Source organism: Vombatus ursinus, unplaced genomic scaffold, assembly GCF_900497805.2.
Source record: "Vombatus ursinus unplaced genomic scaffold, bare-nosed wombat genome assembly UNPS02014801.1, whole genome shotgun sequence".
Classification (NCBI taxonomy): domain Eukaryota; kingdom Metazoa; phylum Chordata; class Mammalia; order Diprotodontia; family Vombatidae; genus Vombatus; species Vombatus ursinus.
In genome coordinates this window covers 10,014,663-10,040,851 of record NW_020954579.1, presented here as the reverse complement: position 1 = coordinate 10,040,851, position 26,189 = coordinate 10,014,663, and the positions used below count along the sequence as shown (strand labels likewise).

The 26,189-nt window shown below is 37.9% G+C and overlaps 1 protein-coding gene across 4 annotated transcripts in view; it reads left to right on the top strand.

Moving 5' to 3' along the window:
* Positions 1 to 26,189, top strand: part of KANSL1 (KAT8 regulatory NSL complex subunit 1) — a 206,868-nt gene that overhangs the window by 143,224 nt on the left and 37,455 nt on the right. For all 4 annotated transcript variants that reach the window (XM_027872742.1, XM_027872743.1, XM_027872741.1 and 1 more), the window contains exons 4-5: positions 11,665 to 11,806; positions 20,175 to 20,279. In XM_027872742.1, coding sequence (XP_027728543.1) covers positions 11,665 to 11,806; positions 20,175 to 20,279 — 247 coding nt within the window. The remainder of the gene's footprint in view (positions 1 to 11,664; positions 11,807 to 20,174; positions 20,280 to 26,189) is intronic.

Below are 26,189 nucleotides of genomic sequence, written 5' to 3'. Positions count from 1 at the left end.
AAACTTTTTTTCAAATGGAGAGAGGAGCTGGAAGACAGTGATGCTGCCCTTTTAAGTCCAACAGTGAAAGGATGATTTAAAAAAAAAAAAATTTTTTTTAACTAATTTATTTTTAGTTTTCAACAATCACTTCCATAAACTTTTGAATTTTAAATTTTCTCCCCCTTCTTCTCCAAGACGGCATGCAATTTGATATAGGCTCTACATATACATGCCTATTAAACAAATTTTCACATTAGTCATGTTGTAAAGAAGAATTAGAACCAATGGGAGGAATCACAAGAAAGAGGAAACAAAACAAAACAGAAGGAAAAAAAGAGCAAATAATGTGCTTCGATCTGCATTCAAATTCCATAGTTCTTTCCCTGGGTGTGGATAGCATTTTCCATCATGAGACTTTTGGAGATGTCTTAGAACCTTGCATTACTGAGAGGAGCTAATTCTATCAATGTTAGTCATCGTACAATGTGACTGTTACTGTAAGTACAGCACTCTCCTGCTTCTACTCACTTCACTCAGCATCAGTCCATACAAGTCTTTCCAGGTTTTTCTGAAGTTTACCTGCTCACCATTTCCTATAGCACAATAACACTCATATACCACAACTTGCTCAGCTATTCCCCAGTTGATGGGTATCCCCTCCATTTCCAAGTCTTTGCCACCACAGGAAGAGCTGCTATAGGTATTTTTGTACATGTGGGTTTTTAATTTTCTTTCTGCAAGAAGATGGCATTGTGAAAGATGGGAGTAGAGATGATAGAGTGAAGGAACTTGGAGAACAGGGGATTGTAAAGGAAGGGGGTTGATCTCGCCCCATAAGAAAGAGCCACTGCCCTTATGGGAGGAGATAGCCTTTGATGAGAGATAGATTTTATGATGGGTTTGGTCAGGGAAAAGACTGCACATTGGGAGGTTGCCTTCTCAGAGAGTTATACCTTTGAGAGCACTTAATTTGTCCTGTGAGAAAGGATTGGAATTCCTAGGGTCAGTCAATCCCTGAGAGCCAGAGAAGGAATGCTCTGGTTTTAGGAATGTAAACTAAACTAAAGCATGGGAAAAAAAACTTTGTAGTTCAGGATTTAGCTATAAGATTTGGGGCACAGAGTAACTCCTAATAAGCAAGGCTGCTCTCATCTGACAATGCTTCCCTCAGGAATAGATATTTCAAAGAGTTAGGTATATAAAGGGGGAAAAAATGAATGCAGCAAGGTCATGGAGAGGGCAGTAACATATTGGATAAAAGAGGGAGCTCAAATCTTGTACTTCAAAAGTTTTAACCCCATGAAGGATGCTCACAGAATAAAGAAGGGACAAGATTGGGAATGAGAATCAGAAAATGAAAATTGGAAGAAAAGAGAAGTAATGAGGAAAAAGCCAAGGCAAACATTTTTGAATGGGGTATATTTTTTTGAAAACATTTTGAATGGGACAAATGAAAACTACTAATAAAAGAGGTTGGAGGGAGAGAAAAAAAGGGGAAATAGTGTACTGTTCAAAATTGAATAGTTTGATGGAAGAGGGAAAGAGAGAAGGGTAAAAAAAGGAGTTAGGGTTTGACCAGGCCTGATTGACTATAGTACAAGGGAGTGTCAACAGAATTTTGAGTGCAGTCCTGGACTGGTCTCTAACCTGGGAATGGCCAGAGCCTAACAGAGCAGGGGCAGGGTCGAAGTAGGTGTGTCAAGACACAAAGCAACAGTATAATTTATTTCAGAGTGAGGAAAATGACTTGCATGCAAGGAAGGCTTAATGTGTTGGGTACAGGCAATGGAAGTTGGCTGGATTGTGACATAATCATTTTTAGGTCTTGAGTTACTGTTCTCATGGGTCCTATGGGAACAGTATTGTCCTAAGTCTTGGGGGTTGTGATTACTCAGTGGGCTACAGAACCATAGTTCTGTGATGGGAACAGGAGACAGTACAAGGAACAGGGATTGTGAGCATGTCAAAGACCTGATGGATATTGCCTCTCAGGTCCCTGGGAAATGGGGGAGTGAACCCCTGGTGTAATACACTTTGCCAGAGGCTGAGATCATCCAGAGTGCAAAGGATTATCAGTTATGCCAAGCTCAGGGCACAGCGTGCTTGCTGGGCCTTAGCTCTGGGAAACAGGGTATTTCCAAAATATTTTGACAAGGATGACAAGTTCCAAAGTAGGGTAGCTTAGAGTTGAGCTAGTTGACCATCAGATTGAGATTGAGAAAGGAGGAAAATGTAGACAGTGAAGGGGTGATGGCTTGAAAAATAATCCAGTTGGGGATAGAATATAGGTGAGGGATTAACAATCCTAAAGCATATCTGGACAGCATGCCAAGCAGTGATAGCACCTTGCTGACAAAGGTCCATATAGTCATTGCTGTGGTTTTTCTAGTAGCATTGTGTGGCTGTGAGAATTGGACTGTTAAGGAAAGTTTGAGAGTTCCTTGGATAGCAAAGAGGTCAAATCAGTCAATATTTAAAGAAATTAATTCAGACTATTCACTGGAAGGTCAAATACTGAAGCTGAAGCTTAAATATTTTGGCCACATAATGAAAAGACAAGAGTTATCGGGAAAATCCCTGATACTGGTAAACATTGAAGGCAAAAGGAAAAAAGGCACAGCAGAAGGATGAGATGGATGGATAATATCATGAAAACAACAAAAATGAACTTGGACAGACGTCAGGAAATAGTGGAAGATAGAAGGGCCTGGGTGTGCTATGGTCTATGGGGTCATGAAGAGACCACTGGACAACAACAGCAACAAAGGCATGGGAAATGAAAGAATAATAAAAGACTATTTTCAGGTAAAGGAATTTCAGAGTTCAGGAACATGGAATTAGAACATTTGTGGATGACAGCAAGATCTAGGGCATGATTAGTTTTCTGTCTTAAATGGATTAAAAAGGAATAGCTCATGGTAGTTGAGAGGATGGAGGATTTGGGAAATAGGGTATGTGAGGAAACTTCAGTATATGTGTTGTCCTTCAGTATGAGGAAAGGAATTTGGCTAAATTCCTTGAGTGGTATTCTCAGTGCCTGACATATGGTAGGAGCTCATTATTGATGGTCAGATTTAATCAAGTTGGCTACACTCTTCCCTCCCCCACTGTCAGAAATGGTTTTTATTTTGTTTGTTTTTTAGGCAGTTGGGGTTAAGTGACTTGCCCAGGGTCACACAGCTAGTAAGTGTCAAGTGTTTGGTTTGAGGTCGGATTTGAACTTGGGTTCTCCTGATAGCAAGGCTGGTGCTCTGTCCGCTGCCCCCAGAGATGGTTTTTAAAGTGGGTTCATTTTCATGTATGGGTTTGACTACATGACCTTAAGTCAGTTTTGACATAATAAAGACTCAGTTTTGAGCTTTTTAAGAAGCCTTAGGAAATACCTAAAGGTTCATTTCCAGCTATCCTTAGTTGTCTTCATATACTTCATCTTCCTGTAACTAGCCTACTTTTCCTTCAGCTACAGCATTCTAAATATTTTCTTCAAAATCCAATGCAAGTATTGCAATAGTATAAAGTATTTTTTTCATTGTTAGTGTATGATACTTCAGCAACATTATGGGTTAAATAAGTTTTTATAGGGACAACCTAGTAACCTAACCAGCATGTTGAATGTTGCAGCTATAGAATTGTGTGTCCCAAGTTCCCAAATAACATTGTAGAACACAACCTGTTTGGGAATTCAGGACTACGTGAAATCCCTTGGTGCTGCCCTCCAAGTAATTAGTTTGTTAGCCAGTCTCCAAAAGTATTGTCAAGAGACTTGATTCTGAGTAGCTGTTTTAATAGGCCCCTTTCTACTGATGCTAGGAAAGTTGTGTGGCTCTACTGCTTAATCCGATACAAAAGGAATAGCCTCAGCAAAATGTTGGCAGTTCTTTTAACATTTCAAGCAAGTTGAAGGCTTTCCAACTTTGGATCTTTCTGTCATGAAATATTTTATTTTTCATTATAGAAAATGAAAGAGGGAAACATTTTAGTATCATATCCAACAGATCCCCTGTCACCCAAAAACTGCATTTTTGGCTTTGAAAGAAGCAGGGAAAATATACTGATTTAAAATTGAAGCCATGGAATCACAGGATTTCAGAGTTGGGAGGATTGCTAGGGTGGGAATGAAAAATCTTTGAAGGGAAGTGACTAATCCCTCCTAATTTGTGATAGAGAAGGGGTAAAAAACTGGGTATAATCTGACATGCATCCTTGATGTTGGGAAGAAGATACCACAGAGTTGATAGGAAGGAAGGATAGGTAAGGCCAAAACATAGGGTCATAGATTTGGGTAGAAGATACACAAGCTACTCAGAAAACATTTACTCTAAATCTTTCATTACACAGTTAAGGAAACTTAGGCTCTCAAAGATGAGATTTGATTCCAGATTGTCTGACTCCAGAGCCATTGCTCTCTGCATCACAAGTCAAAATATTTTGCCTTACCAGGACTAGATGTTGTCCCTGAGAGAAAATGTAAGCTCCTTCAGGTCAAGGAGTGTTCGACTCTTTTCTTTCTATCCCAATCACCAGATACAGTGGTGGCACGTAGCAGGCACTTAATAAATACTAATGGAATGTTAGCAGTCCCTTAAGTCACTGTTGGAATTTGATAAATCGTCTCTATTCTTGTGGAAAAGATGAAAAGAGATAGACTACATGATGATATAATAAGATGGATTTGGAATTAATTATAGCTAGGTCCAATTGGTGCGAATAATCATTACCTCTGAGGTCACATTATTTAAATTTGCACTGCATATTTCCATGGAGCTGAAATCAGTGACCCTATTTTATACAATTTTAACTTCAAATCGTATTAATTTGAATTTGTGTGGCCATAAATTGGGACCTAGCTGTAGATGGATTTAGTTACTGCTTCTGTTTGTCAGGAAGTCTCCACTTTTATCAGTGAGTTGGATAAAGGCATAGTTAAATGGTACGCTCATCAGATTTGCAGATGACAACAGAACTTGGAGCAATGGTTAACACCCTAGAAGAATGGACTCACTAGGGTCTCAAAGATCTTGACATTAAGATGAAGCTGATCAGACAGAATTTAACAGGGGCAAATTACAGTTTTATATCTGAGTTCAAAATAACCAATTTTGCTAGGATGGAGAGACTGGGCTAGCAACCATTATTCTGAAAGGTATGTAGGGTGTTTTAGTGGATTGCAATTCAGTGAGTCAGCAGTGCGGTGTCAAAGCCAGCAAAGAGAATCATTGCTTTTAGGGCTAAAGAGGTCAGAGTATTTCTCTACTTTGGTCAGACCACATCTGGAGTATTGTGTTCAGTTCTGGGAGCACTGATAAAATAGAACTTAGTCATAAATAAGGAACGGTTAAAAGAATTTGTTATGTTTGGTCTGGAGAGAAAAGCAGAATTTGAGGGTAGGGGCAGGGTTAGATTTGGCCATGATAGTTATTTTCAAGTACTTCTGGGATGCGGTAGGAGCAAAATCAGCTAAGATCTTTTTCATGTGGGCCATGCTGTTTTTTCCTTACAAAGTAATGAAACCTTCTCAGAGACTTAATTAATCTTAGGGCACTAAAATTTGAACTGTTATGGTAACTTTCTATTTACCTGAGTAAAAAAGCCCGGCATACAAGGTGTCCATAGCTGATGCTTAACTTCTCCTTAGCTGTGCCGTCATAGAAAATAGGGATACAGGGGAGCTGGGCCCAAGCAAATTAATGCTGTATGTATTCTTGACGAATATTCTTTACATGTTAAACAGACTTCCTTGTATTAAATATTAGATGGTCTGTGAGCGAATCTTTTCATTACAATCCGATACCTGAACATTTGCTTGTACAACAAAGTGAGAGGTGTTAGATATGTTCTGTCTGGCTGTACAGTGTAGGACCAGGAGCAGTGGCTAGACTCTGCAGAGAGCCATATTTAATATTTAGGCTTGGTGTCAGAAATAAAACTTTCCTATCAAATTAGAGCTGACTAAGGTTGAATGGGTTAGGAGTACTCATTGGGGATTTTCAAGCAGACGCTGGATGTGCTTAGTGTCAGACCATATGCTGGAGTCTATTTTATAGTGAGAATTCCTTTTCAGGGATAGGTTGGACTAGATGACACTGAAATCCCTTGTTAAATGATTCTGTACTTGTAAACCTGAATTTTGGGTTCATTTGGCCTAATACACTTTAAAAATTTTTATGGTGTTAGATGTTGCATTCACAGTTTTGTGTCATCTTCACATTTGACCAAAATGATATCTATGCCTTTGTCATTGATAAAAATGTTCAACTGCATAGGCAGACCAAACACAGGTTCACTGAACCTTCAACCACGCAGTTATTAATGACTGTTCTTGGGTTTGGTCATTCAACAGCTAAATACTTTTAATTATACTGTTATCTAGCACTCATTTCTCCAACTTGTCCATAAGAATTGCATAAGAAACTTTGTAAAATGTTGTGCTAAAATTAGTGTTGTCTAAGTGACTGTATAGCATTTCACCTCATCTACAAGTTTAGTAACTTACTCAAAAAGAAATTAGGTTAGGCAGACATTACCTATTACTCTTGAAGTCATATTGGTCTTTTGTGATCACCAGTTCATTTTCTAACTCTTCTAGCTATCCTTTTAATAGTACATTCTGTAATTTTGCCAGGAATCCACGTTTTATTATCTCTAGTCCTTTGGTTCTCAGCCTTCAAAGTCTTTCAGAGGTCCCCACAGTGGCTTATTACACGCATTTGAAATTCTGTCTGTACACTTGGTTTTAGTTCATCTAACTTGAACTAATCAAGGGCAATGAGGGGTGCTCTCCTATCTCCTTACTCATCTTAGTTCTATCTTCAGCAATGTTTATTTTCCTTTATAGAGGAAACAGAAACGAAGTTAGAATGGAACAGCTTTCCCTCTCAGTTTCTCCTTATTAGTGTGAGAATCACATCCAGAATAAAATTTACCTTTTTAAAAATGTCCTCACTTTTTGAAAGATGTCATCCTCAAGACAAATGTAGGAAATGATTGACTGCTTTGATTTTTGGCATAGAGCTTCAGAAGATATCTGGCTAATTGAAATTCCTCATACCTGCAATAGTCATATTTTACTTTAATCAGTCTATAAACACATTGTTAAGTGCCTACCGTGTGCCAGGCACTGTACTAAGTAGTGAGGTTAGAAAAAGAGGCAAAAGACTTTGCTCCTAAGGATTTTACAGTCTAATGGGGGAGACAACATGTAAACAAGTATATACAAAGCAGGCTATATACAGGATAAATTGGAAGTCATTAAAGGAGGGAAAATAGTAGAATTAAGAGGAGGCCTAGTGAAGGTTTCCTGTAGGTGGTGGGATTTTAGTTATTTCTTAAAAGGAAGCAGGAAGTGGGGGAGAAGCCAGGGATGTCAGTAGTTGGAGCTAGGCATGGGGGACAGTCAGAGAAAATGCCTGGAGCTGAGAGATGGAGTGTCTTGTTGTTGGAACAGGAGGCCAGTGTCTCTGAATCTAAGAATATGTAGTAGGGAGTAAGGTATAAAAAGACTGGAAAGATAGGAATGGGGTTAGATTATGAAGGGCTTTGAATGGCAAACAGAACATTTTGTATTTGCTTCTGGAGACAATGGGAAGACAGTGGATTGGAGTGAGGAGAGACTTGAGGCATGCATATCCCCCAACAGGCTATTACAGTAGTCCCATGTGTGAGGTAATACGGTCTCAGATAGACTGGTGGCAGTGTCAAAGGAGAGAAGAGGACATATTCAAGAGACGTTGCAAAAATGGAATTGACAGGCCTTGGCCACAGCTTGGATATGGGGTTGAAGAGATAGTGATGAATCCAGGATGGCTCCTAGGTTGTGAGCCTGAGAGACTGGGAGGATAATGTTACCTTTTACAGTAATGGGGAAGGTAAGAGGGAGGGTTTGGGGGGAAAGAGTTATGTTTTGCACATATTGAGTTTAAGATGTCCACTATACATATAGTTTGAGATGTCTGAAAGGCAGTTGGTAATGCAAGATTGGAGGTCAGTAGAGAGATTGGGGCAGGATAGGTAGATTTGAGAATCATCACCCTAGGGATAATAATTAAATCCATGGGAGCTAATGAGATCACCCAGTGAAATAGAATGCAGAGGTTCCCAAAGTGTGTGATACTGCCTCCTGGGGAGTGATGAAACGATGTGGGGGGGGGGCAGTAGTGGCACTGGGTGCAGTTGGGGACATTGAATAAAAATAAGGGGGCTATGAAAGCATAAGGAAAAAAGAGAAGAATATTTTGAAAAACTGTTTGTACATGTTTCATCTGTTGTGTTACAGAGTTAAAGATGTAGTGATTACATTATTTTCCAAATAAACACACAAAATGCAAGTTATAACTGATCAGTGGCAAGTCTGCCAATAGGTCTTAACAAGCAGGTGTTGGTTGGTGAGCGTGTTGCATATTGTCCAGAAGTCCAGCATGCCTCGGCAGGAATATGTACGTGTAATGACTTGTTTACAATACAATACTGTGGGGCAGCTAGATGGTGCAGTGGATAGAGCACCAGCCCTGAAGTCAGGAGGACCTGAGTTCAAATGTGACCTCAGACCAAGCACTTGACACTTACTAGCTGTGTGACCCTGGACAAGTCACTTAACCCCAATTGCCTGGGGGGAAAAAACCAATACGATACTGTATGGTTACATGATGCAATATTGCACCAGCAGAATTTCAGTGGAGGAAAAAAACCCACAAATTTACAATAAGTGTTTAAATTTAAGATGTGTCATTTAAAGAAACTATAATTTTTGAAATGATGCATATTTGAAAAAAAAACCATTGAAGGGTTAAAGAAAGTAGATTTCCAGGGAACACTGAGTAATTTTTTTTAAAGGGAGCCATAGGCCAAAATAAGTTTGGGAACCTCTGGTATAGAGGGAGAAGAGAAAAGGGCCCAGGACAGAACCCTGGAGGACACTTAGAGGTTGTGATCTGGAGGAGGATCCAGCAAAGGAGACAGAAAAGAAGAGATAGGTAAGAGAAAAACAAGGAGAAATGATGTCCAGAAAACCTAGAGAAAAGAGGGGAGAGAGAGTGATCAACTATGTCAAAGGCCACAGAGAGGTCAAGGAGAATGAGGATTGGAAAAAAAGCCACTGAATTTGGCAACCAAGAAGAGATCATTAGTAACTTTGGAGAGAGCCATTTTGGTGGAATAATATGATCAGAAGTCAAATTTTAACAGTTTAAGAAGAGAGTGAGAAGAGAGAAAATGGAGGCAACATTTTAGCTCCAAAGAGCAGAAGAGATAGAAGATAATACTTAGCAGGGACGATCTTTGATTGGGGATTGATCCTTCGATCAAGTGAGGGTTTTTCTCCCACCCAGCTACCCACCACCCCCAGGAAGAGGGAGATTGTAGGCAGTAGGAAATGAGCCAATAGAAAGAGAGAGTTTGAAAATAGTGAAGAAGTGGGCATGACAAAGGGGGCAATCTGTTTGAGACAGCACTTGAACAAGTAGAGAAGTAGGCCTTGGTAAGGAGTAAGGTCACTTTATCATGTGAGACGAGGTGAAGGAAAAGATTGTGGCATAAGGTACTTGAGTGATGGGAGAAGAGAGATATCATGATAAATAGCCTCAATTTTTTTTCTGTAAAATATGAGGCAAGATATTTGACAGAGAGTGGGGGAAGGGGAAGCCATGGCAGGTTTGAGGAGGGACAAAAAAGTTTGGAAGAGCTGCTGTGGAGAATGGGATAATGAAATGATAGGATAGCCTAGCAGCAGTAAGGACCCACTTGAGGTTATATAACATAAATTTGTAGTAGACTCAGTCAGAAAATGGTTGTGATTTTCTCCATTTGTTCATCAGTGCATATGTGGGAGCATAGTCAATGAATAGTGGGAGTGAGACTTGGCTGAGTATAGTTGGTGATATGATGAGGAGGCTTGGGATTCAAGAGGAGGACAATGTAGAGTTGAATTGGTTCACCAAGGAGTCAACATGGGGAGAAGAATTGAGGGGTCAAAGGATTGGAGGTCACGGTGTGGAGGAGAAGGGCAGGGTATTGTAAGGCAAGGCAGAGGGAGAGGTGAAAAGCTAATAGGTTATGGTTGGATAAGGGGATTTCAGAATTCTACATGGAAGGAGTGCATTTGTGGGTTATGGCAAAATCAAGGGCATGACCATTTTTGTGTATGGCTGATGTGGAGTGGAGGAGTAACTCATGGGAGGATTAGTAGGTTGAGGAACTGAGTGTTTAGGTATTTGAGGAGAATCAGTTTGTACACTGACGTCCTTTAGTATAAAGGCAGGAGTTGGGGTGGAGAGGAAAAGATGTATGGGGGAAAGGAGTAAAAGGAAAGAGTTTATCTTAAAAGGGTTTTATTTATATTGGGATTTGGGGGTGAGGTCAAAGTGGTGTAAGATATGTGGATTTGAAAGTATAGGCAAAATTGAAGTTTAAATAGATTTGGGGAAAGGGAGAGATAGGGAAAATAATATTTAAGAAAATTGGGGTATAGTGGAAGGAGCACTGGATTTGGAGTTAGGAACCTGTGTTTGCTTCCTGGCTCTGTTGCCTAAGGCCATAAAAGTGGTTAGAGACTCCTTTTTGTGCCTAAGTTTTCACTTTTGTAAATTCAGAGGATTGGATTAGAACATCTTTAATAAAGCCCATTCTGGAGAAGTTGTGTGTATTCATGACAAAATTAGAAAGGTTGATTAGAATTTAAATTGTTGTGGTATTCATGTCATGAGATAAATGCTTATGTGTAGTAGTAATTGTGGAAATTAAAATGAAGGTGTAAACCCAGGAGATTTGGAAATTTGAATCTACAGTACTTCATGATGAATGTTTTTTCATTTCAAAGAAATGAAGAAGTTGACAAAGGATGAGGGAAGACAATGTTGAACTCAGTATGAGGTGCTTAAGTTTCAATCTCCGAACCAACTTAGACTCCTATTAGTTTTCTAATACAGGGATAATCTAGCTCCTGGACGTAGACCAGCTGCCCAAGAGTAAGGAAATAAAGAGGGCTGTTCCTCCCTTTTTATTTCTTCCCTTTTTATTTACCATGTAACCAGTTCAAAAATGTTTTTTGTAAGACAGGAGCTCAAAAATGACTGAATAATCAATATTAATTCATTTTAAATAACTTCCTGCTTGGCAATTTTTAGTCACCATGTGCAGAGTTATTTGTCTAGAGGGGAGACACAGTTAACGTTCTTTCTTTTAGTGAAGTTCTGCATTTCTTCAGTGCATTTGGACATGTTGAAGCAAAATTTTTGAATGCTTAAGTTTATAACAAAAAAAGTATTTTAATGGTCAACAAAAATGTAAATATGTAAACAGATGAATTCTATTGAAATTGCTTTTTTTTAAAAAAATAGTGTATATGTCATGGCCACGAAGAAATGAAACGTGTACATTCATTCACCCCTGAATTAGAACAGTTTTTCAGACAAAATATGAGGTGAGAGGGATAACATAGCAATTCTTTAGGAAGTGAAATTCATTTAGGATCAGCACAAGTAAGTCCGGCAGAAAGGGCTGGGACAAGCTCCTGCACCTTTGGAAAACATTTGTCAAAGGATTCAGCTGTTCCTCATGTAATTTTTTTTTTTTTAAGTCCTAGGCTTTTCTTGGCTCAGAAGCCAGTTTGTGAATGAGCTTTTGGGATTTAAGTGGTTTGATTCAAATGGCTACTGCTGTTGCTGAACTTGTTTGTTTTCTACTTTTTAGGCGACACCGGTCAGAATGGAGATGGGCAGCAGACCGAGCAGCTATTGTCAGCCGCTGGAACTGGCTTCAGGCTCATGTCTCTGATTTGGAATATCGAATTCGGCAACAAACAGATATTTACAAACAGATCCGAGCTAATAAGGTAGGGGATAAATGTGTCTGGTGTTTTCCCTCCCTTTTAAGTCCATTTCTTTTTGACTTTTAAATGGCTATTAACTATATCAAGAAGACGGGTTAACATGATGTTCTGATAGAACTGCTTAATTTGGTTAGTGTATTGCTCAGTATATTGCACAAACACTGTTGGTTTAGACGTTAATTTGGACGTGTGTTTGGAACATTTTGTTCATCTAGGCTGACAGAGGGAGCACAATTATGCAAAGAGGCCGCATAATTTAAATCAATGATTACCCTCAAATAAGTCAAATATTATGTATTGTTACTTTGTCTCATTACATGGAAAGGAAACCTATGTAAGATATTTGGATCTTCATTACTCTACCTTAATATAATCTTATTTTATTGCTGGAAGTGCTCTCTTGCTTCCTTTAGTATCATATTCATTATTCTCTGTTCTATATTTAATCTGAATGTGCTTATAAGACCATCTTGGCAAAAATAAATTTAAGCCCATTAGTAATTAGAGTGTGGATTTTTATGAATTTAGTTTTATAGAAGGGATAGGCAGATAGGATTTTAAAAATAAATGTAATATTTACTTATGGTTAGAATGATGTTGCTTTATAGTATTACCTACAGTTGTAAAAAGTTTGCCGTGTGTGAGGTGCATCAACCGCCCTTTCTCTTAGGAAATAAGGCATGATTGTGAATTGCGCTACATAGTGAGATTACCTGTAGTCTTCCATGTTTGTAGTGTTTTATATTCAGCTTGAGTTTGAGTTACTGAGAAATAAGCATAGGAGTGTGTGTGTGTGTGTGTGTGTGTGTGTGTGTGTGAGAGAGAGAGAGAGAGAGAGAGAGAGGTTAGTATAGTGTTTTTGATTTCCATGATTAACATCTGTTTATGGTTGCTATGTCTTTGGGGTCTCTTGCTTCTTTACCATCTTGTTTAGTCATTAACATTAATTTTAATCAGCAGTCTCTGTTAAATTTAAGCCTAGTGTTTTATGTAAAAGACAATAGCATTCCTAGTCCTATTTTTGATCACATTCTCTATTATTCTATTCAAAAGTCTAGAGAATTGCCAAATCATGAAAAAGGTATTGTGAAATCATTGACTAAATTTAATTGGAAGCAATCTATATTTGATTTTTCCCCTAGTTAGGGCAAAAATTTAAGCAGCCTAGCACCTATGACTTGTGTAGCTTTTACTGAAGATTATGGGTAATGGGGTAAAGATATATACCCATATATACATAATTCAGTTCAAAATGGTTTATAGCTAAAATACTGTGGCCTCTTGTTATGATCATGTGAGCTTTCACTTCCAAAAATAAGACTTGGATTATAGAAGTTTATCCCTAAGTACTTCATTTAATCCATTACCAATCAATTAGATTCATCATGCGGAATACATTTATGCTTACCCCGAAAACACAAGCAGATGAAATATGCCCCATAGTATCCTTCCGATTTCCTTTCCCCCATGACTCACATCACAATCTGAGTGTCTTATTTTGAGTGTTAATGATCAGTAATCAAATGGTAATTTCCCGATTTGTGAAGTAAAGATTCTCTTCATGGTAGGAAGCCGTTACAATGGTGTTCAATGTTTCCTTTTTCTTTTTTTGTTTGGTTAGGTGGCTTGTCAGTCTCCAAAAATACCCCACAGATTGGCAAAAACAACTCCAGTTTCATTTCTGATTTCATTACTATTTGGCTAGATGAATAATTTCCAAATTTATTTCGTTTCTTTGCACCTCAATTTTCACCTTTGCTGCTTCTTGTGAGGAAATGATTTAGGAAATTTTTTATTTTAGGTCCATTCATCCTGGCAATCTCTAGAAAGACATCAAGGACTGGTTATTCTGGAATTGCTTTTGGCAATGTTGTTAATTCTGGTTTTGTGTATGTCTAAGCTCTTCTGTAGTGGAGTGCCAGCAAGAAGGCAGTAACTGGGACTATTACTGCCACTAAAAATATGTTAACAATTGCTCAACTTAGTTTTGTTTTTATACTTCGATCATCTTTTCTCCAAATGAGAGACTTTTTCAGAAAGGTATTTATTGTGTCACCATTTGCTGTGCTTCTGGTTCAGATGTGACTAAAATTTTAGAGTGGCAATCGTTAATTACTGAATTTCATACACAATGGATATTTTTTCAGATATCTAGAGGGCAGATTTTCCTATTTCATAATCTGCCAATAAATTAGGCAGGAGTTGGCTTCTTTATGAAGTGGTTTATATTTGGACTTTTCCTTTCACTAGCTAAATCTAAGTATAGTGGTTGATTCTAGTGCTGTTGCTTGTTCCAACAGTAATTTATGCTGAACTAGCTGCAGCACTTAAAAATGGTGTGTATGCATGCATGCATGCATGTATTCCATTGTTTTCACTGCCTTTCATTTGAATAAGTTTAGGTTTTCAAAGTCCTTGAGATTACCCCCTTTTCTCCACTGATTGTAATTTTATCTTTGAGGAACAAATTGGCTGCACATGAGAACTATAAAACTGAAGTTTTAATAAAGGTTACCATGGGCAGGTTCAGTTGGTGTTTTTAAGAAACATTTCCATGCTTTGGTGGAAGTAAATTTCAGTTTTCTTATCTCTTCCCTCTTCCTACCCCCTGTCATTTCTATGAACCATGTTAAACTGGGGAAAAAAAAAAGACACTGAAGTTCGAAGGCATTTATGAGAACCAGTCCAGTACTGTTGTCTCCTCCCTTTTCATTAAATAAGAGTACTTCTACCCAGATAAGCAGCTGTCAGTAAAAAATAGGTGTACCTTTTGGTTCTCCATCCCTCCTCCATTTAGCCAACTAAACCCTGAAATTAACTGTGAGTGACTAAGGATAGAAAAGTATCTGTGGGCAGCAAGGAGTAATCAGGTTAGTTGTAACAAAAGGGCAAGCAGAGTTGGGACCACAAAGCATACAAAACAGTTGCCTTTGCACTGTAGGAGCTAGAATAAAGCATGTGACCTTCCATTCCTAATTAAACTCATTTGTGGTATGCCAGGTCCTTGAGAACTGTTTCATAACTGATACAGTTTGTCATTGTTGATCTCAGGGTACAGCAGAGGAAATTTTGAAGAGTGTGGAATTGTGTGATACTTCTTTTCCTCTGAGAAAGAAAGCCAAAAGTAATTGTCATTTCTGTATCGCTGACTATGAATTTCATTAATTTATTAGAAGTTAGTAAGTTGAAGTACTCTTTAGTAATAAGTATTTTACATCGAGACTTAAACGAGACCTTTAGATGCTTTCTAATTCGGTCCTCTCCTTTTATATATTAATCTTCAAATGAGATTTTAAAATTTATTCTATTCACTCTCCCACCGCCCTTAAACTTTTTGAAATGCTATTTAGGCAGATCTTTTTTGGTATTATGTGCTATCTTTCCTTGAAACCTGTAGCGTTAGTGAGGGGAAAAAAAGGATGCAGACCATTCCTGTTTTCCCTGAGAAAGAAATTTGCCCTGACTACGTGCCTTACTTTGAACCATTCCACCTGGGGTTATTCTTGGTGTGTGAAAAGGTACCTTTCACAGGAGCTTCTGGCATATATTAGTGGCAATGTTTTCTCTTGGACTAAAAAAAATTAGAAGTGATTTTATTTTTGTTTTCTTTTTCATAAAGTTTCATGTTCCGGTGCCCTTTTCCTTCAAGGACTGAATTTATTGTTTTGATTTCGTTGGTTACTTTATCCTTTGGATTTTGGTCTTTTGAGATTTTACTGAAGTAAATTAATGAAGTAAAGCAGATTTCTGGATCCCTCTTAGGGCTGGTAGCTCTATAATAACTTGGGGTAGTGGTGCATGGAACAGAGGAAATCTAAATCTTACCATTCATATGTTTCCACTAGTCCTTTTATTTTTGTTCTTCTAGCCCTTTCACACTGACAGTTTTGGAATATCATGGAATGTACCATTAATCCAAGGCTGCTTAGGGGGTGGGGGGTGGGGAGGGTTGGGGAGTTGTAGTTATAGTTCTACATTAGAACTTTATTAAATGGTCTTGCCCTCTTGTGACCTTCACATCCACAGGTCACTAAATTCTTTTGCCATAAAAATGTGCGTAGAGGAAATTGTCAAGTAATAATTTATTAGACTTGTTTTTTCTTATTTGATATATTATTATTTTTTATGTTAGGCTCTAGACTGTGTAGTGCTAAACTTAATTTAGGGCAAAAAGTTGGCTGACAGTTCATTGTGAACAAGTGTTAACATTTCTTTGAATTTTATGCACTTCGATGCATTTCCTAAAATCATTGTGGTAGTGGGAAGAGGACTGGAGTAGAAGTCCAGACCTGAGTTCTGGACCTTGTTCTGCCACTAACTAGCTTGGACTTAGTTTCCTCAGACATTGGACTAGATGATTTTTAATTATTTCAGTTCTTATATTTTTATCATTTTTCTCGGGGGGGGTAATGTTTTGGTAACATTGAAGTGTTTGAACTGACTTACTATCTTTTGTTTTTGTTTTTGTAATCTTCAATACCCAGCCATTGAAAGAAAGTGACTCTTCCCTGCTTCCTTTCCCTCTTCATTTTCCTTCACTTGAAACTCCTTTGGGAAATAGGCTTGACAGATGGCTCCATTTAAAAAGTATTTTGGCTTCTGCTTGATATTATTAACACCTCAGCTACAAGATGCTTCATAGTTTGTAGGTGCTTCAACAATGGAATAGTTGGCATTATCAAGTCAAGTGAGCAAGCATTTTTTAAACACTTATTACTTCAGAGAACTGATAGTAGAGCTGGGTGCAGGGTTATTATATCAGTCAACAAGCATTTATTAAGTGCTTACTATGTACCAGGCACTGCTGAGCTATGGGGATACAAAGAATGGTAAAAACCATACCCTTTTCTCAAAGGAGCTTACATTCTAATGGGGGGGTGGGGGGCAGAACAAGATGTAAACAAGTTATATAGGATAAATTGGTGATAAAGGGAAAGCACTGTCATTTGAGGGGTATTGGGAAAGGCTTCTGAGGCTAGGAGATGAGGGAGAGAATTTCAGACATGAGTGACGGCTGATAGAAAGCTTGGAATAAGGGGATGGCTTATCTTGTATGAGGAACTGCGTAAGTGAGTATAAGAAGACTGGAAAGATAGAGGTCAAGTTGTAGAGGCTTAAAAACCAGCAAATTTTATACTTGATCCTGTGGCTGATAGGGAACCACTGGAGTTTATTAATAGTGAGGTAACATGGTAGTACTTGTGCTTTGGGAAGATCACTTGGGTAGCGAGGAATAGGGAGAGACATGAGGCATAGAGACCAATTAGAAGGCTGTTGCAGTAGTCCCAGTGTGAGGTGATAAGGGCTTGTAGTAGACGGGTGGCTATGTCGGGGGGGGGGGGGTATAGAAGAGATATTATGAAGGTAGAATTGACAGGACTTGGCAACTGAATGAATATAGGGGATGAAAGTGAGGATTAGAGGATGACACTTAGAGATTGTGAGCCTTGGGTGACTGGAAGGGATGTTGCCCTTGATGGTAATGTAAAGGTTAGAAAAGGAGGGGAGGAATTGCAGGGGGAGATAGAGTTCACTTTGGGACATGTTGAGTTTAAGATGTCTACTGGGCATTCAGGTTTATTTGTCTAACAGACAACTGAAGATATGAGATTAGACTGGATAGGTAAATCTGCATGGAGGTAACTGAATCCTTGGGAGCTGGTGAGCTCACCAAGTGAAATAATGTAGAGGGAGAAGAGAACAAGGCCCAGGATAGCCCTGGGAGACAACCATGGTTATATGAACTAGGTGAAGATTCAGCCAAAGATACTGAGAAGGGAACACTCAGCCAGGTAGGAAGAAAACTGCAGTTATATTAACCAATATTGTTTGAGCATTTTCTTGTTTTAAGACATTAAGGAGTGAATGTGGGATGATTCTACCTTCCCCAGGAAGGCTTTGGAAGTCAGGTTATAAGGCATCTGATAATTTAAATGTCAACTAAAGATATAAATAGTAGAGACTACTAGAATGGTTGTATATAATATAGGTAAAAGTTTCTAGTCTTGTTGAAGACATAAGATTTAACCACATACAGCAAGTAAGGTAGAAAATACACAGAACATCACTGGATCAAGTACCACAATATATATGGGGGACAGGAAGTAAGCAGTGTGGGTTAGGTTGTCTTGGAGGCACTTCATAAAAGAGATAGGATTTCAAAAAAGGCTCTAAAGAATGTGTAAAGTTTGGATAGGTTGATAGAAAATGATTTTGGATGTGAGTAGATGCAAAGGTCTAAAGGAATAAAGATAATGGGATTAGCACGGCATATATAAAAAGTAGTTAAGAGACTTTCTTGACTATAACTGAGAATACTTTGGGGAAATAGTTGTTAATATAATTGGGTAAATAAAGTATAGCCAAATTATTTGTGGGGAAAGAGGCTCAAATAGTGAGGTGAGAAATTTGGACTCAAATTAATAGGCAATGGGGAACTGTTCTAGGTTCTTGAGCAAGAGAGAAATATGATAGCAGTGTTTTTAGGGAAGGTGACTTAACATAAATTCTTGGATAATTCCTGTTACTCTGGAAAATGATGACTTTTACTTGTACATGATTTTATATGCAAATGGAAAATTTTTTTGTCTATCTCAGCCCTGTCTTTGATGAGATCATTTTTGAGAATCAGGCCCCATAACCAGAAGAAAGTCAGTTTTGGACTATGGAGTGAATGTTCCTGGCCTTGTTCTTGGTTTTTTGCTTTTGTTCTAAACTCAGTTTTCTGAATGGCCGTTGTACATAGTGGTATCCCAAGGTGGATAACTGCACTACCTCTCAGGAGCAAGGTTGTAACTTTTTTGTTTTTCTAAATATTCTTACATTTTCTTTTTTTTTTTCTTCATCCTTTCATCTCATCTCCAATCTGAAGTATTTCATAAGACTGTAAGGAATTTTAGAGATCATCTAACCTTTCTCCTCATTTAACAAATGAGAAAATAAAACCCAGAGACTTAAGTGGTCTGAGATCATATATATATTTATATATATATAACTAGTTAGTGGCATAGACAAGGCTAGAATCCAGATTTCTTGACTCCCAGTCCAGTGTTTTTTTTTTTTTTCCACTATGCCATGATTTGTAATCTCTCTTTGATTCTTCCAGCCATCTCCTCTGCTCTGAACTGTCCCTGCTCTTGCATTTCATTAAGTTGGACCCATCTAGGAAGTAAGTTTCTCCACTGTTTCTTGATGTTCTCTGCTTTCCAATTTTATGTTTGACCTTAGGAGGGAGTCCCAAAACCTTAAAAATATTGAATCAATTCACAAGTTTGAAAATAAATTGTGGTCATTGGGGACATAGTTTGAAGGCCCTTGGAGTTGTGAAAGGAGGTGGAGCAATTTAGTCTGTGATGTACATCTCAGTTGCTATTGGGATAAATTAAACAAAACTTTGTATATTAGAACCCTGATAAGATAATCACATCTTGTTCATGAGGCCCTGGTAAAACTATCTTTGTTTAAATTGTTAGGAAGTTTTGTGTCTCCTAAACTCACCTCTACTTTTTCTGCCAAAATCGACTTGTTGGCCATGTAGAGGAGCTGTGTGATGTTTTGTTTTTTTTTTCTCTTCAATTTTTTTTCATGAACTCTGTCTACTGGAAGATATAAGCTATCAATCTGGATTGAGTGCTTTGCTTTTGTCCTTTGTGCTTAGAGGTAAACATTAGTTTGGAAAACTTAAAGCATCTTTTTTTAATTGTGGTATTGTTGGTTTGTATACATGTTGCAGAGATCATTCTAGTTCTGTTTCAACCAAATACTTTTGTTGTTCAAATAACAGTTGGCCAAGATGACCATCTGTACCTGTAGTACTAAAAAATATGTGACTCTGGAGCCTCTTTGGTAATTACCTACATCACCCATTAACCAAAAGATCACAGGACTTGTCTACTCAGATTTAAAAAAAAAAAAAAAAGGGAGTGTAATATAATAATCCAATACTAAATTGCAGGGTCTTTCATATGAAAGAGTACATTTGACCTTAGGACTGTGGTGTGATAATTACAGAGGGCAAGAGAGCTGCCTTTCCATGTAGAGACTGAAATCTAGAGAGACTGGATCTAGATGTAGGACCTTAACAATTGAACAAGATTGCTAGTAGACTTCTTGTTTAAGTGGTTTGTGTGTACAAAAAAAGCTTCTGTGGGTATGATGAGTTTCTAGAGTGAAGCATAAAGAAAAATTCTTAAGTAGAATCATTCCCTTTGAGATTAACTGTTAAGTAAAAATCTGTAACTATAGTACTGACCTGTCTGTGTTCTCTCTCTCCCCTTCCCCCCATCTCCCCCTTTCCTTTTCTCCCTCCCTCCCTCCCTATTTCTGTCTCCCTCTCTCCTTCCTTCTCTTTTTCTCAACTTCTCTCGTGCAGGGGTTGATAGTTCTTGGTGAGGCATCGTCTGCAGAGCACACAGCAGTTGACTCATCCCTTCCTTTTAATACTGAGGTGAAGGCTGAACATGGGACTGACAGACTGGTAAGTACACATGAGTAAGGGGAAAGGGGCAGGGAGAAATTAATGAGGTACTGAGTGGTGGTAGTTGTTCAGTTATTCAGTCATGTCTGAGTCTATATGACCCTGTGGACTTTTTGTCCATCCTGAGTGGTTTGTCATTCTTCAGATAAGGAACAAGGCAAATAGCAGTTAAGTGACTTGCCCAGGGTCACACACCTACTGTCTTGAGGCTGCATTTAAACTCAGATCTTCCTGGCTCCAAGGCTAATTCACTGCACCACCCAGCTGCCACATATTCTCTGTAACTAAGAACATTATGTTGACTGAAGGGTAAGAAATACGATCCTTTTTAGTGATTTGTCTCTTCAAGGTACAAGTGCCTGAACCTAGGTATTTTAAAGTAACATAGGATATAGTCATTACATAGAAAATTTCTGGATATTGGAATAATTCAAAGGGGACATGGCCAGAGCAAGAAGTTAGAGTACCTCAGTTGAACATGGGAGGTGTTTGAGGTTTGTCCCCTTTTATCCTGGAATGTAGTTCACAGAATCTAAAGAGTTGAGAGGGAGCTCAGAGTCCATCTAATCTCACCCACAAATGAACAAGAATCATTTTTACAGCATATCCAAGGACTGGTCATTGAGCCTTCTGACCTTTGCTTAAGGACTTCTTTAAGAAGGAACTTAACTGTCTTCTGAAACAATCCATTTCTTTTTTTTTATTTAGGACATTTTCCTTATATTAAACCTAAAATCACTTTTTTGCATGTGTTGCTCCATGTTCTTTCCTCTGATGGAAGAAGAAAATCTAATCTTTCGTTTGTGAATGTCCTTCAGATGTGCAGAGATAGTTATAATCTGTGTTCCTGTTTTGTCTGTTTACTGGTTCCCCCTGCTTCAAATCTCCAAGTTTAATATCCACAGTTCTTCAACCAATCCTCAGTTGGGCTCATCCTGAGGCTCTTCAGCATCCTGGTTCCCCCTTCTTTGGATTTGTTCCAGCTTTTCTATAATGGATCTATGATAGCAATTCTGGAGTTCTCTCCAGTGATATAGATTGCCTGCTCATTCTGTATGACTTGTTCATGCTTCTGAAAAGTTTCCTGGGAGAAGTGGAGTAGATCCACCCACTGTGTCTTCCTCTCACATTCTCTGATGTCATACCAGTGGAGTACTTTGGCTCTCCACTTGTCTTAACTCATAGTCCATTTTATTTTTTTGTCTGACACTTCCTTGATCACATCCTTTACTTGTATTCTTCTTCTAGCTTATATGTTTCAATTTCTTTACATTTACATCCATTTCTTTACATCTCTGCCTCTCTATTGCAGCTTTTCATTGGGCTTTCCAAAATGTTACTCTTAAAACTCTACATGAAACTTGAGGTTGTCTGATGAATATAGCATACGATTGGGTCATTACCTCCCTAATATTGTACACTCTGCTTCTAGCCTTTTTTGTTTTTTAAATTGGACATGTGATGTCATTATTATAGTGAGTTCCCAATGGAAAAAAAAAAAACTCCCTCTACCAACACAGGGCTATACCTTCTCAGAAACTTATAGTCTTAGGGAGCTACCTAGAGCTCTGAGAGGTTAAATGACTTGCTACATAAGTGACAGCTGGTATGTGTCTGAGGCAAAACTTGAACCCAGGTCATCTGGACTCTGCGTCTGGATCTCTAGCTACTACCTCATACTACCTTTAAGATAGTAATATGACAGCCAAAATAAACAGTGCACAGTTCAGTTGCCTTAGCAACTTCAAGATAAACCACTATTTAGTTAGCAGTACCTCCCTACTTTATATTTGTGAAATAGATTTTTTGAATCCAAGTATAAAACGTTATATTTATTTCTGTTGTATTTCATCTTACTAGATTTTGCCTAACATTTTAGCTTGTCAAAGTCATTTTGGATTCCAACTCTGATGTTTATTGTCCTAGTTTTGTGTCATCTTTAAATTATGCTGTCTGTGTCTTGTCCGAGTCACTAATAAATAATAGATATTTATTATTACGGGGCCAAGCACAGATCATTGGGGACCTCTTTCCAAGTTGGTATGTAACCATTAATGATTTTCCTTGTGAATAGCTGGCTATGGTCAGTCAACTAATACAATATGTAGCTCACATTTTTTTCATCTTGTCCATAAGAATAGCATGAGAAGTTTTTGTTGAGTGTATTGCTAATGTTAGGTAAACTATTTTTATAGCATTTCCCTAATTTACTGGCCTAGTAGCCCCACTGAAAAATGTGTTCATTACATTATTGATGTAGAGCTGGAAGGGGCCTCAGAGGTCATATAGTCCAAATCCCAATCCCCGTAGACATTAAGTGATTTGCCCAAGGCCATTATAAGTAGTCAACTTAGAGACGGGATTTGATTCCAGATCATCTGACTTCAGAACCAGCTCTCTACTGTTTTGTGCACTCTCCAGGAAATTAAGATAGCAAGACTTGTCCTCTCTGATGTTATCCTGCTCATTGGTGAGCACTGCTTGCTTTTTCTATGTGTTCACTAACTATTCCTTAATGATCTAGAATTTCTCCAGCAATTTAAATTCAGTTTTGTAGTTTGCAGACTATTTTCTTCCTTCTTTTTGGAAATCATGTCTGAGTAATAACATCTGCTTGTTCTTTCATGGTTTTTTTTTTTTTTTAAATTTAGGCAGTTGGGGTTAAGTGACTTGCTCAGGGTCACACAGCTAGTAAGTGTCAAGTGTTTGGTCTGAGGCTGGATTTGAACAATGCCTATTCTTTCAGTACTATGGGCCTGATGACTTGGACTCATGGACTTCTAGTTCCTGCCATCTCCTTAATTTTCTTTAGGTCATTTATCTACTAGTCATTTTTTCTGTCTTTTCCAGTCCAACAAAAGAACTGAATATCTTTGCCTTCTCTCTATCCTAAGTTATTCCATCCACTCTAAGTGATGGTCCTATCCCTTCCTACCTTCCCTTCACTGTAGCTTTAAAGAAACAAAATGAGAGAAAAACACTCATACTTTTTGTTGTCTTTCACTAACTAGCCTTAGCTGTTGTAAATTTTTAATGTTCTCAACAGTGTTCTTATAAAATTGTCTCGTTTCATATTAGTTTTATCTGTTCTTTTATCTTTGTATGTGTCTTTAAAAAAAATACTTTGGTTAATGAGTTCTCCATACATTCACATTGGTCCTTTACACCTTCACTTTTCATCATTGTAATTACTTCTGTGTCTTGAGAATTTAATTCTTGAGCATTTCTCATCATTTCTGGGCTGACTTCCTCTATAGAATTTTAGTTGATCGGGTCCCACTTTCCTGTGAACTCTTTGAAATCTACTCTTTTCAAATCTAGAATTCATGTAAGACTTGACCTGGTTTTCCTCTCCTCTGTCATGAATTACGGGTGGGGTGGTCACTTCTTCCCATGATTCTTTGCGGTAAGAAGCAGATTCAGATTAGAAGTTTCCCTAGTAGAGTTGCCTTCTACATTTTAAAGGATGAATTTATTACTAAGACAAGTCAGGAAATTATTAGTTGCTCTGTTTTGGGCAAAAAAGAATTATAGAAGATATCTTGATAATTGAAATCCATTTTATCATGCCTCTTTACCATGCTTATGATGATCAGTTTCCTAAACTCATTTATTTTTTCTTTCTGTCCAGGTAGTTGCATATCAATAACTTCTGTTTTTACCTCCATTGATTTTTTTTTTTACCTAAATGCTGTTACCATGTTTCTTTGAGCATGCCACCCCACCACCTGTTGTGCGTGTGTGAGGGCCCCTCCCTCCATTTATTCTTATATATCATTCTATTGTACTGTGTTATTAATGGGTATGCTTCCCCCCACCAACCCACTCGTCATTTTATTACTTTTGAACATTAGTATACCCATCCAGAGATATATTCTTAGAATGACAAGTCTCAATGATAACTATGTATATCACCCTAATCTCTTTCCTTAGCTCCAATCCTGTACCACTCTATGCCATTAGATATTTCCTACTGGATGTCCTATAGTCATCTCAAATTCACCATGCCAGAAAATCAGTATCTTTCTCTGTCCACCTCTTCTCCATGCAGGTGAGTGCCCCTCTGTCCTTCTTTTAAGGGCATCAGCATCTTTCCAGTCACTCCAGGTTTACAATTTTTGAATTATTTTCAACTCTTCACTCTCCCTTATCTTCCATATACTTTAAAAAAAAAAAAAAGAAAGAAACATTGTTATCTCCTCTTTTTAGTTCCTCATCTCCTCTCACCTGGTAATAGTCACAGTAGCCTCTTAATGAGACTCTCTTCTTCAGTCCATCTTTCACTCTACTGGCAGTGAGGTCTGTCTGTCTAAATTTATTTCTAAAGCGAAGATCTGACCATATCACTCCCTTGTTCAGTAAACTCCAGTGGCTCTGTTAATGTTTACATATTTTGCAGTCCAGCCAATAGAATGTAACCTCTTTGAGAGTAGAGGCTGTCACTGGTTTTTGTATCTTTCTTTCCTAGGACAGTTCCAGGCATATACTTAGTTAAGCGCTTACTAAATGCTTGTTGAATGATTACCCATATTATATATTTTTATGTACACATAGCTGATACTATCCCTTGGATTGTGTTTTGTGAATTTCTGGTTGTTTCTACTATTCTTTGCCCTATGTTTATAACTAATTTCTATGCTAGCTTGCTTGTTGCTTTTATATATGATCATTTTCTCCTTTCCATTTATGTTTGATTTGAAATCCTCTCAATTAGATTTGCAAGAGTTTTAGGCTAATAAGTTTTCACCACAACTTTTATTGGGGAATACTCCCTCCCTGGCTGGGAAGCAATTATTTCAAATTTTTCTGTCATGTTCCAGAAATCGAAATACTAACCTCAGGTTCCTATCTACTTAACCAACTATTTGATCCTCAAATCTGCCTTTTCTTCTGAAATCTTTGTCTTTAATTGGCAAAAATAAACCACCACCTATACCTTATATAATATACCTTGTCTAAATCACTGAAATCAGATTTTAAGTTTCTTGCCTAAAACTTTGATCTTAAGTAGTGCTTTTTAGATTTTTTTTGTTAATATTTTTGCCCCCAAGAGTCATCAGAGGTAAGTAATAGCAATCTCATTTGAGAAGTCTTTCGTATTCATTATCACATCTTGGAGGCATACTCCCAAGAAGGTGGTAAAACCCTCTTGATTGATTCTATATTTTGATAATAATGTAACTTAAAGTACACCATTCTTTTTGTTTTGGTCCTATCCCTCACCCATACTCTCAAACATCCCCCTCCCCCCATTATTAAATGTAAACATAACCTCTTCTTTTTTTTACATATCTTAATTGCTACTTCATTTACTCAATGAAACTCTGTGTTGTAGTACTTTAAGTATTGATCTTTGTTATATAATAGTTTGCTTAGGTCTTCTTAAAAAAAGAAAATCAACCCTCTCCTTAGGATATTCATTCAAATATATGTTGCTTTTCTTCCAAAGTGAAGCTGAAAGAACAAATAGGATTATTAAAAAGAAGAACTTCCAAATAGCCATAATGTTGAGGAAATAAGATATTTGGGAGATTGAGGGATTTGATTTTTGGTTTTTTTTGGCCCCCCCCCCCCCTTTTTTTATTTAAATAAAGTTTTCTTCTGCTGGCTGAGCTTTGGAGCCATTTGCTAAAGTGAGATGCTTTGGGAGTATAAGAGATGCCCAAACCTGTGTGCTCAAGGGAACCATATCTCTTTATTTTGTATTTGCCTGTTACTTCTCAGTGAAGTGACCACTCTTCCTGCTTTGTTTAGTCAATTGTGAGTGAGAGAGAGAGAGAGAGAGAGAGAGAGAGAGAGATACTTTGTAAAGCTACCGGGACTTATTTAACCTGAGGCCACGTTCTAACAACGTTTATCTCATTCTTCTGAGATACTGAAAATAGCTTGACTCTTAGAATGCTTAGTCTT